We start from the raw sequence: 14,474 nt of genomic DNA, 5'->3' as shown, positions 1-14,474 counted from the left end.
TAATAATAAATTATCACAAGTTCAAATATGATAACTTTTCCTAGTCTGCCATGATATGTTCCCTGAAAAATATAACTTTGGCCCCTGTCAATAATAACAATGACAATATATCATTCAACTACATATATAATCTCAAAATATATACATATACCAAGTGAAGTAAGTTTCTAATTAATACAATTTAACAAAGTGAAGAAAAGTTGTTTTTGGGATATTGAAGATGAAGAAGAAAGCCTTTTAACCTATGTAAGTGCAAATACGGCCACTTTATATTTTTCTTATATATACGCTACAACAAAAACATTCTCTCACAATATCAAAAGTTTATCAAAAGCAACAAAATATCAAAATATCAAAAGCAACATATGAACTATCCGGCAGCAGCAAGCAAGTCGAGCAACTCCTGCTGTTCACCCTAAGCATTTTCTGCATCACAAAAAACTAAATAAGCAATTGCCTAGTAAGTAGCACCCTTAACAGTCTATACTCATTTCAGTCTAAAATCATTTCTAGTCAAAACAGTCCTGGCCCCGTCAAGTATAAAACAGGCTTAGTACTTGATAGGCCGTGAGTTTTCAGAACCTGTTCTTTTCAGTGGAGTGGTTACTCAGCTTTCAGCCAAGCATTTCATTAAACAAATTGCATACACCTCACTAAAACACATTTGAACAGAGCAAAAATGAACCAAAACTCCTCCAAATCATGTCTTAAATCAGATCAAAGCAAGAGAAACACACACTCAATTCAACAATAACTCACACTAACCAACTAAAAATGTGTCTATCTACAAAGAATTCATCTCTAACCAGCGCGTAAACAAAAAGCCCATGAAAACCTCATGAAAAAGCATGGAACCACAATTCTAATACAAGAAAAACACATTACCTTAGCTGGTGTACAAGTTGGCCACTCAAATTGGGTTTAAACTTCAAATTTATCAAGTGAATCGAGGAGAGAGATAGTGTCCAGGTAAAAGCTACTTTGCCTAGTGGCTACAACAGACAACAAATAAGCCTTTTGGTTTTGCGAACTTAAAACATGGTCAAACTAGCAAACTCTTGCTGAAAACATGAAAGATTTACAAAATCGAACCAGGGATTTCCAGCATTCTTGCACCAGGGAGAAACTTACCTGATCAAAATTTCACCAAGATTTCCAGTGAATTGTCCATCAATAAACTCTTCCGTATTGGCAAAATTTCACCAAAATTTCACCAAGATTTTTCACACAAAAGCTAGTGTGGAAGTTGAAAAAATACCTGCAAGTTCATGTAAGAATTCACAGAGACAAGAAAACCTGAAGACAAACCCAACAGAAACGAGAGTTACGAAATTACAGTGTTCATGCCAATTAAGCCAAAAATGAATATATATATATATATATATATATGTGTGTGTGTGTGTGTGTGTACGTATAAATGTAGCAAAAAACCTTTGTACTCCGTCCCCCATTTGAGCTTCACAATGATAGTCTTTCCAGTCAAATTGTTCAAAAAAGGTTTCGGGTTAACCGGAATCGTCTGCAAAGATCCAAATACATTGTGTTATATCAAATACCAAAGCGAATTTCTCGAATAAATGAATCAAAATCAAATCATCCGACCTAAATTCCTTCGGGGAAAGATAAAAATAGAAAAAGTATCATATTTGTTTATTGTATAGATGAGAGAGAGAGAGAGAGAGAGAGAGAGAGAGAGAGAGAGAGTAAAGAGCATAAGAAGAAACTCACAGCCATTGACGAGCTTGGAGGAGCTTAGGTAGCTGAAGGGCTGTGTGGTTTTTCCCTCTCGGATCTCTCTGCTTCTTCTGCTTTGGTTTGCAGAAAAATGATTCCAGAAAAATTATTGAGGTCTCGAAAAGCTTCGTTAGGGTTCGGGAATCGAGGAGAGAGAAGCCGGTGACGGGTGGTGGATGCGTAGAGAGCTCGGAGTTGGTTCGGGAGCTTCGAAGCTATGGCGTCGATGGTCAATGGCTGGAGCTCGGTGGTCGAGCAAGAAATGAGGGCTAGGGCATCAGGGAGTTTTTGGGAAAAACGTGAATCAGGGCTGAATGGAAAAACCATTCCACAGCCCCACGTGAATGCCATTCACTCAAAATTTTCCTACGGAAAGCTCATTCTAACCTAAAAAATAAACCAAATAATGGAATTAACTGGAATGATATTTCTTTTCCATTTCATTCCTCTCAACCAAACGCAGTCTCAGTGTAATGCGAAAGCCAAAATGTCAAAAGGGGATATAAATTAAAAACTTTGTGGTTGAGAAAAGATATAAACTGAAATGTATGATTTTTTTTTTTAAGTTTATTTCACTCTGCATATTTAACGCTGGAATCGTACTGTTTTTGAAAATGGGTAATGGATGAATATTATGTACATGTTTGGTATAGGTCAATATCATTTGATTTTATTCCAAAAAACAAAAAAAAATTATTTGATTCCGCTTCGTTTGAGTGGAGTGTCTTCAAACTCGGAAGGTTCAACATTTATGTTTTATTGAGTCTAATGAGATATTTTTTCACCACAAATTTCTCCCCTTTTCTTTTCCCTTTTTATTTAGATAAAAAATGAAGTTTTGTAGTGTGAAAAATAAACTGCAACTAGTTTGTTTGTTTGTTTGTTTTTTTTTTTTTTTTTGAGAATTTTCTATGGTAGGAGCTGCCCTTTTTTGCTACTAATAGGAACTATTATATTAACTCTGAATTAATGTTTTAAAAGTTTAATTTATTATTGAGAACAGTTTTGTTATGCCACGTCATATAAAAAATTTAAATTACTTTTTAATTAACTATTTTATACTTATCATAAAATATTGTAATTTCTCATTTAATTAATTAAATACCAATTAAGATATTAAAAATTGAATAGAAAATCTGTATCCATTAGCCAATCTAAAAATGTCTAAGAACCTATAACGTCCATTATGTGACAAGGCATAAGAGTAGAACTTACAACTTCGTCCATTAAGGGAGGCTCTTGATCTTGCTCTGTTTCATGAAAGAAGATACAAGTTTATGACTTCCAAAATCTATATCTAATCACTAGTTTTCTCCAGATAATCTTATCAGTTATCATTGTCAGAATTTCTAATCGACCAAGAATCTAATGCAATACACAAAACTAAAAAAAAAAAAAAAAGAAAAAAAGTTTCTGGTCAACAAAATTCCTTGGGGATGCGCCAAATAAACTTCACCGACGCCACCTTTAGGAGATAGGATCGGTAAATTTTAATATTCCCAATGATATAAAACGTCGACAATTATTGGACCGACACGTTTTCTTGTAGTGACAAAAGCAGTACTGCCCCAAGGCAACTTGCCTCAAGTAAAGACAAATCTAATAAAAGCATTACTTTTCCAAAAGCATTACTTTTCCAAGCGTTCACACCTCTCCATTTTTATTTTCATTTTTTAAGTTTTTTAAGATTAAAAAATAAAAACATAAACATAAAATACGTTTAACCTATAAATTTTTTAAAAATAAAAATAAAACTATTTTTATCTTTTGTGAAAAATTAAAAATAAAAAAAAATATTTTCATTTTCTCGTTTCTATTTTCTAAAAACGGATATCATTTTCTTCTCTTTCTTTTCTAAAATCATTTTTGTCTTATATAATGATGTTTATTTAATATATTTAATTATTTTAAATATTTAATAATATTATTTATTTAATATATTATTATTTTAAATATTATTACATATTTTTAAAAATTAAATCACCAAACGCAGTTTTAATTTTTTTAAAATTAAAATCAATCTCTGAATAAAACTACCCAACATATTTCAAAAATAATTTTAAAATAAAAATAAAAATATTTTTATTTTTATTTTCACGCAGAAAACAAAAACATTTTAAAATCAATTCTAAACGCATCACATTTATTTACTTCTTTTCCTTGAGATCTGTACCCAATGGAATCTATGGTCAATTCGTATTCGAGGAAAATGACCAATCAGACGCTGCCTCGTATTGTGATATTATTGTCTAATATTGTTTTCAACAATTTTTAGGATCCAAATGATCCGGCATATATATATATATATATATTTACGAAATTAGAGCGATAATAGGCAACGAAAAACGAAATCAAGAACACATAAATAAAGTCGTGCCGCGAGCTCTTTGAATCGGGCTAAAATAGAAGAGCATAAAACATATATAGAATATTAACATTGAAAAGCTTAAGATCTTAACGATTAACGAGTAAATATAAACTTTTCCTTTTTTTTTTTTTTTTTTTTAACATTAACGAGTAAATATAAACTTTTTCTTTTTTTTTTTTTTTTTTTTTTTTTAGTTTATCAATCTATCCCAAAAACTTAAGCTATTAGGAGGTGGATCAATAATAATTTTATACTTTAACACTCTCCCTCACATATGGATTGGACAATATGTAATCATGTGGATAAATTAATTAGAAAGCCCAACACGTGAATATTTAAGCCCGAGATATATTAAAAACCCAATACATGATGACAATTTAAATGGGGATAAAGAGTGCAATTACGGGAGTTTGAACCTAAGACTTCCTGTTCTGATACTATGTTAGTTTACCAATCTATCCAAAAGCTTAAGCTATTAAGAGGTGGACCAATAATAATTTTATACTTTAATATGGTTAATTGGAGTGTCATTCAAATTTGTTATTGTTGATTTTATAATCATTTTTTTCCTAGTTCTCTCGACCCTACACGGTGAGACCATTTTTCGGTCATAGAAATTAAAGGATGAAATTTCGAGGAAACGCCGAGGAACAAGCACTAAAGTGCTAATTACGGCCTCGTTCACTTCGCCGATTCGAATTTAGAATTCAAGTTTTGGCTATAGTAAAAAGCTTTCAGAAACAATCATATCTAACTTTTTTACTACAGTAAAAAGCTTTTACATAACATTACATCTTAACTCGAATTAGCAAACTAAACGGGCCCTACTTTACTGGGACAAGGTTGAAAAAACAAAGCCAAAGCAACACGGTTGGTTTCAAGATCAATTTGCAACACGTTCCGCAATCTTTAAACATCATCATTATATTACGACAAAGATGAAATCTTTACAACAAAAACAGAATAATACACAAAGGGCCCGTTTACCATGAGCTAATGAGATCAGAAAACAAAGTAAAGTAATATGATTAAAAGTCATTAATTTTTTTAAGTGTTCACTTAATTATTAGATGATGTAATGAGAAATTTATTTTTTTTATATTTATTAAAATTAAAAATAATGACATCATTAATGTAATCATCAAAATGTGCGTTTTTATTAAATTTAAATGTGTTCTGGTGATTTATTTTATTATGCCTTTTAAAAAAACACAAATCATACGAAACGCATTAACTTAATAAATTTTGATAATCAAATATCATAAATAATTAATAATGAGATAAATTGACATAAGTGATAAAATTCATGGAGTGTTTATAAACATTTCTATTAAAAAACTTAAGAGAGTTTTTTTATTAGTATATGTAATGAATTTTATTAGTTTTTTTTTCTTACTATTTCACCTAGATAGAAGTGTTTGACGTAAAATATGTTTATGCTTGATACATATATTGCATTTTTAAATTTAAATGCGTTCAGACCATTTATTTTATTATATTGTTTTAAAAAAAAACACATATCTTAAGAAATTCATTAACGTAATAAATTTTAGTGGTCAAATATCATAAATAATTAATAATTTAATGATCATAGTAATATTTTCGTTTAAAAAATTGATAGAATCAAAATAAAAAGAGAAAAATTAAAAACATAACATAATTTATAAGATAAAATAGATATATTTTAAAATTTAAAAGACATATTAATAGAAATAATAAAATTTAAAAAGTATTTATAAGTATATCTATTAAAAATTAAACGATCTTAACTTCAATAGATATATTGACACAAAAAAAAATTTAAAAATCACAATATATACATTTAAAAATTGAATTTATAAAATTTGTCGTTTTCTGTTAAAATGACGGGAGGTTGGGTCACTAAAAGTATATGAATAATTGAATACAGACAACAAACAATTGATGTGAAATCTACTTTCCAAGATTCTTATTGGATAGCTTTCCAGCTGTTTGAAGATCTATGGTGCCAAAAAAGATGAAAAGGCTTTATTATTATCGAAGGAAAAAATAATAGCATAGAGTTTCTTTTAAAAGAAAATTCCTTGCTTTAAGGTTCAAACTGCAGTTGCACTAAATTTTTTCTTTCAGCCATTGGCAATAGAGATCGCTTTCCTTGGTCTATGAATCAACTGTTACAACTATCATAAGCATTTTATCTTGATCCTCGAAAGGTATCTTTTTCTTTCATTCCCTACACTGTCTCATGACTCTTAAATTTAGTGAATAATATTGGCGTTCATGTCTCATCTCTAAATTTTCACCTTGAGTGTAGTGAAATACACTCAAATACTGGAGATCAAGAGATGGCTGACGCCGCCCTTTCCTTTGCGATTGAAAGACTTGGAGACTTGCTCATTTCTGAAGCGAAATTCTTGTATGGAGTCGAAGGCCAAGTTGACGAGGCACAGTCCAAGCTACGAAGGATGCGCAGCTTCTTAAAAGATGCCGATGCATTAATTGTGAGACGCGGAATGGATGCGGACAACAGAGTACGCCTTTGGGTTGCAGAAATAAGTGAATTTGCTCTTGCTTTAGAAGACGTTGTCGAAACTTTTGTCCTAAAAGTTGAATCTCGAAGGAAACAAGGTGTCAAGAATATATTCAAAAGGTTCGCTTGCATTTGGATTGAAGGATTTGAGCTCTATAAAATTGGATCAGAGATCGACCGAATTTTTACCAAATTTTCAACCATGACCTTAGATTTTCGAGCAATGGGCATCACGAAATTACCGGACAGCAAAGGAGAAAGTAGTTCTTCGAATTACCAGCTCCAAAGACAGTTGAGGCGAGCTTATTCTCATGTTGCTGAAAAAGATATCATCGGACTCGACGAAGATATCGAGAAATTGGCAGCGGAGTTGACGAAACAAGCTAATCCCCATCGAGTGATTTCTATTTGTGGGATGGGCGGTCTCGGAAAAACCACACTTGCTAGAAAGGTTTATCATCATCCTCAAGTCAAGCGTCATTTTGATCGCTTTGCCTGGGTATCTATATCCCAACAATGTGAAAAACGCGTTGTGTGGGAAGAAATTTTAATCAAACTTACTCCGAGCCCAACCAAGAAAAAAAGAGAAGAAATCAAATTAATGGGAGATGATGAAGTTGCCAAGGAGCTCTACAAGGTTCAGAAAGATAACAAGTGCTTGATTCTCCTCGATGATATTTGGACCGGTAATGATTGGAAACTTCTAGAGGCTGCATTTCAAGTACAAGAAGAGACAGAGAGTAGAATCATACTCACTACTCGTCACAGAGAGGTGGCTTCGTCTGCATATAAGAACCGCCTTCTCCATAAACCACGGTTACTCAATAAGAATGAGAGTTGGGAGTTGTTTGAGAAAAAATCTTCTTTCAGAAAACAAGGAACAAGTAATATTTCTCTCTTATTCTCATTTAAATTTGCCGCACTATTCATCTTCATATCTAATACATACCAATTTAAAGGCAATTTCTCTCTTCTTTCTCTTTTTTCTGTTTCCTCCATTGATAATTACTTATTAAAAATAGTAGACAAATAACCTACTTTATTTATTTATTTATTTTTTTTGCTGGAGTTGGTTTGCATATGTTTTGTTCCTTAGTTCTATTTATTATTTTCATAGGAACTATGTAATCAATTAATAATAAAATAAAGTTCTAAATAAAGTGAGCGGCCGAAAACAAAGTGTTGGCAAGACTTTTTTTTTTTTTTTAAAAAGAAAAAAGGTCAAATAAGTTAGATCTAATTAAGTAAAGCACATTTTAGAGAGGAACAAATATATATTTTAGTGGAAACATCTTATTAAGAAAATTATTTACAGATACTTATTGAAAAATAATGTTAAGAGGGTAGCAGTATATACATAAAACGTTAAAAAATTGAAGATCTCAAGAACAAAAATGTTGATGGACACGAAATTTGGATTTCATAAAAATGTGTCTTTGTAGAATATTATATGTATTGAAATAAATAGTGCACATTTAAGAAAAATAACATTGGTTAGAACAAAGTAGAAAAATAATAATTAAGCAGGATTCATTTGCGAAAATGATTTTAGTGAGGCCAACCCGGATCCAAATAGAAGCCACAGGATCCAAATAAAACTGTACTATACGTATTTACTAGCTTTTTTTGTTGTCTTGCAGATTTGAAATATAATGAAGAGATGAAAAAACTAGGAGAAGAGATGCTTAAACACTGTGATGGTTTGCCATTAGCCATTATTGTGCTTTGTGGACTTCTCTCAACGAAATGCACAATTGAAGAGTGGGACAAGTTGCGCGAGAATGTGAAAGAATATATAAACAAAGGCAAATTAGTGCATGTAGAACAAGAATACCATAGCGTTTCCTCTATATTAAGCTTGAGCTATGACGTGCTGCCATATCATTTAAAGCCATGTTTTTTGCACTTGACCCATTCCCCGGAAGATCAAGAGATAAAGGTCGACCAATTATGTTATACGTGGATAGCAGAAGGTTTCATTTCATCGGATCAACAAACACAGAGTTCAATGGATGAGGATGTAGCATATAATTACTTGACGGAGTTATTGGACAGAAACATGATTCAAGTGGGAAGATTGGGTCCAACTGGAAGAATAAAATCATGCCACATTCATGATCTCATGAGGGATATGAGTTTGTTCAAAGCTCGAGATGAAAATTTTTTGCAATTTTTTGATCTGAGGAGAAGAGACGTGGTATTGTCAAGAAATAAGGTACGGAGACTTGCCATCTATACTGATCGTGCTTTTGATGATTTACTTCCCTTTATTAATGGCAGAGATGGCTCTCTTAGGTCTCTCATATATTTTCAATCTTGGGGCCATAAACCTTCGGAGAAAGTATTGAAACTTTTTTTGAATCACTTTAAGTTCCTTAGAGTTTTGAGACTCGAAGCTTTTGGTTTATATGATTATTGTTCATGGGAGTTGCCTAAGAAGATTGGGAAACTTGTCCACTTAAGGTTGTTTAGTATTCGTGGTAGCGGTGTGCAAAAGATCCCATCTTCTATTGGGAATTTGAGATGCCTGGAGACTTTAGATTTGAGATCATTTAGAGGTTGGGAAGGTAATGTAGAAATACCAAATGTGATATGGAGGTTGGAGCAATTGCGACGTTTATACTTACCTATCGAAGGTAAGTATAATTTAGTCAGCAAAGATCATGTACGACTGCCTAAGAATTTATACTTGCAAACATTGTGCAATGTTTCCACAGATAGTGTTAATGTAAATGATTTTTTGCAACTGACTAATCTCAAGAAATTAGTACTCGTGGTGGGTGAAGACTTGGGGAGAATCTACCACAATTACACAGGCGTCAAATTTACTTGCGTCCGCTCTCTATCGTTGTTGGCTAAAAAATATATGTTCGGAGCTGAAGAAGACATTATACCTGTAATATCATGTTATCCTGAAATTTATGAGCTTAAAGTGCGTATGAGAATAATAAGGTTACCAGAAGAGCACCAATTCTCCCATAAACTTGAGAGGTTATCATTAACGAGGACGCTTCTCGAGGATGACCCAATGAGAACGATAGAAAAGCTACCCAATTTAAGGGCCCTCCACTTTGGTGATTACAGCTTTGTAGGGAATGAGATGGTGTGCTCAAAAGGTGGTTTCCCTCTACTTGAATCTCTTTCCTTTGATGGCTTAGTCTTGGCAGAGTGGAGGATAGAGGACGGAGCATTAACTAGTCTTTGCTATCTGAGGATTCGTGATTGCCATCGCTTGAGGAAGCTTCCAGATGGATTAAGAAACGTCGCAACTCTCATGGAAGTGAAGATCGAAGGGTCCTGCTTCCCGGAACTCAAAAAGAGATTAGAGAAAGGAGGAGAGGATTTCTACAAAGTCCAACATGTGCCTTCACTTGTAATCACTTAAAAGGTTAACGTAGTCCAAGTCCTTTTAAACTCAATATCCTAATTCTATGTCTACCAGACTTTGTTGGCACACTTCGAACAATAATTTTTATATTTGTCTGATATTTCTTATTTATATAACACCTTTTCGTAAACCTCTAATGTTTAATAATTTATCGTGTGTGCAGTGAGGACACAGAGTGGATATGAGTATATGTTTGAGTGGAGCTTTGACCAGAATAAGAGCTTGGATCTTGGGCCCCTGCTGCCATTATCGGAGTTTCTTCTTTGTTCCAAAAAATATATATTTTTAATTATGAATTAGTGTGCTTAGTTATATTTTTACCGTTGTTGGATATATATATATATATATATTTAGTTGTGGTTTATATTTAGTGTGCCATGAATAATATTTCTACTGTTGTTGAATTTATATCGGTTATTTGAACCTGATTTAGAAGTGTTGGGAGCTGTTGGGAGCTTTTGGTGTTCAGATTAATTAATTGTTAGCTTGTATTTTTCATTGAATGTTAGCATGTTTATATACACAACCTATTGAGTATTGATAGTATAAATCGAAACTAACTTTATATTTACAGCTAACGTCGAGAATCAAAAGCACATTAATTATAAGGAAATACAATTAAAGCAATATGATACGGAAATGAATTATATTATGTCTTGACATGTGTATATATGTTTCATTTTTCTTGGCTTTGTAATTCAAGCAAATATGATGAAGATATAGCACAATATTTGGAAAAAAAAAAAAGATGTACTGTTAGAATTCTAGATCTAATTTTTATTCATATACTACATTTGCAAACTTGTGACGCACGTCATAGTGGAGTCCTCGTAGTTAACCTTTTAAAGACAGTTATGTTAAATTTGTGAGTCAATTTTGATTTAAACTTGTTACCTTCATTTAGATGTCACACTTGAAAAGAATAGGAAAATTGAGAGAACAATGTGATTAAGTAATAATTCTTATCACCGTCTTTGTTATAGTTGTTACCCTGGTAAAAGAGTTCTCCTATTATCAGAAGAATTTTTTACATCTTTTTTTTTTTTTTTTCCTCAATATGCTTTTCATGGTTTTATATATGAGAATCAAAAAGGGCATAATTTTTCTTTGACTTGTGTATCATGCAACTTTAATCATCAATTTGGATCAAAACACTATAGAGTAGTTTGGCTTTTAAAAACAGTTATACTCTTGGAATTAGTTAGTTTCTTGTAGATATCAAAATTGAAAAGAAAAAGTAAAATTGAAACAATTTTAAGATTAAGTAACAATTCTTATTACAGTATTAATTATAGATTATACGGTGGTAAATAGACAATTTTAGTTGGAGGAATTTCTATTTTCTCCCATATTTTTTTGATCCTTTCTAATCCACCTTGTAGCATCAATTGGATCTAAATACTATAGAGCTGTAGTTAATCTTTTAAAGATAATTATACTCTCGTAAAGTAGTTACCTTCATACATACATACATGTATATATATATATATATAATTATAAAACTTGAAAAAATAGGAAAATTGAAACAAAATCATGATTAAGTAACAACTCTTATTATTGTATTAATTATAGTTGTTACGATGGTGAATAAACTGTTTAATTTTCTAAAGTATTTTTTTATATATTATTTTTTTTTACATCTTCTCCCATATTTTTTTCACTATGCACTATTATCTAGACTCTTTTCTTTCGTTCATTTCGTTTTTCTTCCCTCTTGCTATGGCTTACTCACGGTTGTTACTGTTACCGTCTTGAGGTTATTGTCGTTTTAGTATTCTTGTTCTCTTTCCATTGTTGTCGCTTTCCTCTATTATTGTTCTTTAGTTATTTGTTGTTTCGCTACCTTGTGTTAAATGACTTGTCGCTTCTGTTGTCGTTTTTGTTATAACAGGGCTTTATAGTCTTTGTTTGAGTTCGAAAGATTTACCATTGTAATTTGTTTGTGGCTATGCTATTTCCTCTCAAGCTCTTTGGTTCGAAGAAGACCAAATTCTCTTTGTTTTCAATTCTGATTTTGAAGTTGATTTTACTATCTAGATAAATATATAAGCTTTCTAACCAAGCTTAAAATCAGAACCAAATTAAAGTATTAATTTTATAGTTATATTGCTAATCAAAATTGACTAAATATAACGCGGAGTACTATTCAAAGAACACATGAGATTAACAAATACATGCGCAGTTGGTCTCTCTTTTTTCTTTTTTCATTTTTTTTTTTCTGTTCTCTTCTATAAGTATTTTCAGACGGGACGCGTAATATCAGCAAAATCAAAGCCCCCCCTCGTTTTATATATGTTTTAAGAAATTTCATGATTTTCAAGCAGAGACTAACCTCCTACTTTATCATAACTGATTTGATGTTGTTGTTTCATGTAATAGAAATTCAAGGCAATATTCATCCTTCTGGAAATATCTTCTTTTCTCTTTTTACCCTTTCATAACCTGGTCCCTCTGAAAATATGTTGTTGTTTCATTTATATATGTTTTAACCAATTTCATGATTTTTAAGTAGAGAATGTCCTTCTAGTTTATCATAAATGATTTAATGTTGTCGTTTGTAATGGGATTTCAATGCCATATTCATTCTTCTGAAGATATCGATTTGATCTTTGTGTGTTCACAGCATATGACAAAATGTATTTGTGTGTTCGGTCCCGAAATTAATATTAACTAGAGAACTCAGTTGGAGAAGTGAATGGGAGGTTCAAACTTTCCAAAACAGTTGGCGGAAATTCCTTTTTTTTTTTCCCTCATTATAAGTAAATTTTTCAATATGTAAACAGTCATTTCCCTCTCAAGAGAGGGCCAAGAGTACTCTAAACATATTTTGCTCCAAATCTACTTTGAATGGTTATCTCGAAAGTTCTAACAGGCACAACAAAGCATGAAAATAGAAAAACCTGTTTACCTTCATAGGTATAGCTAACTATTCTTGGCCTTTGATCCAATCCTGATCTTGCACAAGTTGGAAATGTAAACACATCTCCTCTACTAAAGCTTCGAATGTGAACTCCGAACTGCCATCATCAGAAGCATTATAAAAGCACAGCAATTGGTGCGCCAATTTGAATCACAGGATGGTCTTCAGTGCAAACGAAAATATTAACACCTGATAACTTGTTCGCCAGTGTAACGATGAACATAGGATCAAAACCATGAAAGTATATTAACTTACAAGAGGATCACATGAGGGATTATTCATATTAGATCTAAAAGTGGGTACAGGGTGAAGAAATGTTGTTAGTTAGCTGCTTTTAGGACTGCAACTTGTGTAATGACCGAGAAAAATTTAGGTCTAATCCGGACAGTCCAGTATTTGACCGAAATTCTTTCCGGAATAGTAAGTAGTAGAATTTTGAGGTAATCAAGAAAATGTTATGTAAAAACTTTATGTACGGGGTAAAATTTCCCGAAATATGTAAAGTTATAGTATATGTATCTATATATTATATATATAATTATTTCTAAGTATGTTTCATAAGAAATATTATTATTATATTCATTTATGCCTTAAGAACGTGAAGTGAAGGAATTAGAAGCCACCTTGTGTTATTTGCCTAAGTGTGGCCGACTAAGAAGAAAGAGAGAAAATTAAGTTACAGAATATATGTACATGTATATATATATATATATATGAAAGATTATCGTTAGGTATGGTTTAAAAAAAAAAAAAAAGGGAAGTCAAAAAGATTATTACCATGAGGAGTATATGTATTAAATATGCAGGGGTACACTTGGCTTTACTACATGAGGCGGTGACTCACATTGGTGACTCACGTGGGTAACTCACCTTGAAAATCACATAGGCTTGGTAACTCACGCAACTAATGCAAAACTTGCTGAGGCCATTACTCACGGTATGTACTTGTGAATGTAAGGCATAGCATAGCAGAGAAAAGGAGAGACGTGAGAGAGTTACGAAGAAAGAAAAAGAAGAAAGAGAGTTGTTAGAGAGAGACGGAGAAAGGAAAATCAAGCATTTTCATTGAGATTTCTTCCGTTTAGTCTGGTAGAAACGTAACCTGAGGCGTTCTAGCGGAAAAACCTCAACTTCTGGAGGTAAGATTTTAGAGTTTTCGTGAGAATTCTATATTTTCTTGATTTAGAGGAATAGTAACCCATCTCAGAAAAACTTCCGTTAAAGTGAAAATTGAAACTGAGGTTTTGTAGAGTATCATAATAACAATTTAACGGTGTAAGTGTTAAGACGATTGAATAAAGTTTTGGTGGATTTCTATCGAAAATCCATGAGCCTAGATTAAGAAAGAACATATGTTTTGTTCAATTTTATGTTGGAATCTGTGTTCAGGAATGTAAATCTTGACTCCAGGTACCGAAATCAGAAGTAGAACGAGTTATTAAAAACTCGGGAAATGAGAAAAATAAGGCGAAACTCTGCCAAAATTTAGTTCGAGTAATTTGAACTAAAACTGGATTTCAAGAGGAATATGGGATTAAAGTGTGAAAAGAAAGAT

At 32.1% G+C, this 14,474-nt stretch overlaps 2 protein-coding genes across 6 annotated transcripts; one reads left to right on the top strand and one right to left on the bottom strand.

Moving 5' to 3' along the window:
* Positions 1-248: 248 nt before the first annotated feature.
* On the bottom strand, positions 249-2,289 carry LOC21411000 (probable small nuclear ribonucleoprotein F). Of its 5 annotated transcripts, XM_024170511.1 has the most exons (6): positions 1,729-2,288; positions 1,432-1,519; positions 1,259-1,296; positions 1,093-1,131; positions 886-992; positions 249-426 (listed from the first exon to the last, which is right to left on the bottom strand). In XM_024170511.1, the coding sequence occupies exons 1-6, from the start codon at positions 1,732-1,734 to the stop codon at positions 411-413; spliced, it is 294 nt and encodes a 97-aa protein (XP_024026279.1). In that variant the 5' UTR covers positions 1,735-2,288; the 3' UTR covers positions 249-410. The 5 variants fall into 5 exon arrangements, 2 of the variants coding, with proteins under 2 accessions (XP_024026279.1, XP_024026280.1); XR_002902865.1 differs by lacking the exon at positions 1,093-1,131 and having other exon boundaries at positions 1,132-1,296; XM_024170512.1 differs by lacking the exon at positions 1,093-1,131.
* A 3,860-nt stretch (positions 2,290-6,149) lies between these two features.
* Positions 6,150-10,407, top strand: LOC21410999 (putative disease resistance protein At1g50180). Its single transcript, XM_024170507.1, has 4 exons — positions 6,150-6,294; positions 6,396-7,495; positions 8,252-9,999; positions 10,163-10,407. Exons 2-3 carry the CDS (start codon positions 6,427-6,429, stop codon positions 9,994-9,996), a joined length of 2,814 nt encoding a protein of 937 aa, XP_024026275.1. The 5' UTR covers positions 6,150-6,294; positions 6,396-6,426; the 3' UTR covers positions 9,997-9,999; positions 10,163-10,407.
* Positions 10,408-14,474: the final 4,067 nt, after the last annotated feature.

The sequence above is a fragment of the Morus notabilis genome, unplaced genomic scaffold (genome assembly GCF_000414095.1).
Source record: "Morus notabilis unplaced genomic scaffold, ASM41409v2 Scaffold1333, whole genome shotgun sequence".
NCBI lineage: Eukaryota > Viridiplantae > Streptophyta > Magnoliopsida > Rosales > Moraceae > Morus > Morus notabilis.
The sequence above is the reverse complement of the archived record's forward strand: the minus strand, read 5'-3'. Positions and strand labels throughout refer to the sequence as shown.

What these genes read in the sequence shown, in the direction of transcription:
- LOC21411000 (XM_024170511.1), bottom strand. An exon ending in ATGGGGGACGGAGTACAAAG is followed by an intron (nt 1,297 to 1,431) that starts GTTTTTTGCTAC and finishes GTTTGTCTTCAG; the next exon opens with GTTTTCTTGTCTCTGTGAAT. An exon ending in AAGAATGCTGGAAATCCCTG is followed by an intron (nt 993 to 1,092) that starts GTTCGATTTTGT and finishes TGTCTGTTGTAG; the next exon opens with CCACTAGGCAAAGTAGCTTT.
- LOC21410999 (XM_024170507.1), top strand. Translation starts at nt 6,427, where the DNA reads ATGGCTGACGCCGCCCTTTCCTTTGCGATTGAAAGACTTGGAGACTTG. An exon ending in TTTCAGAAAACAAGGAACAA is followed by an intron (nt 7,496 to 8,251) that starts GTAATATTTCTC and finishes GTTGTCTTGCAG; the next exon opens with ATTTGAAATATAATGAAGAG.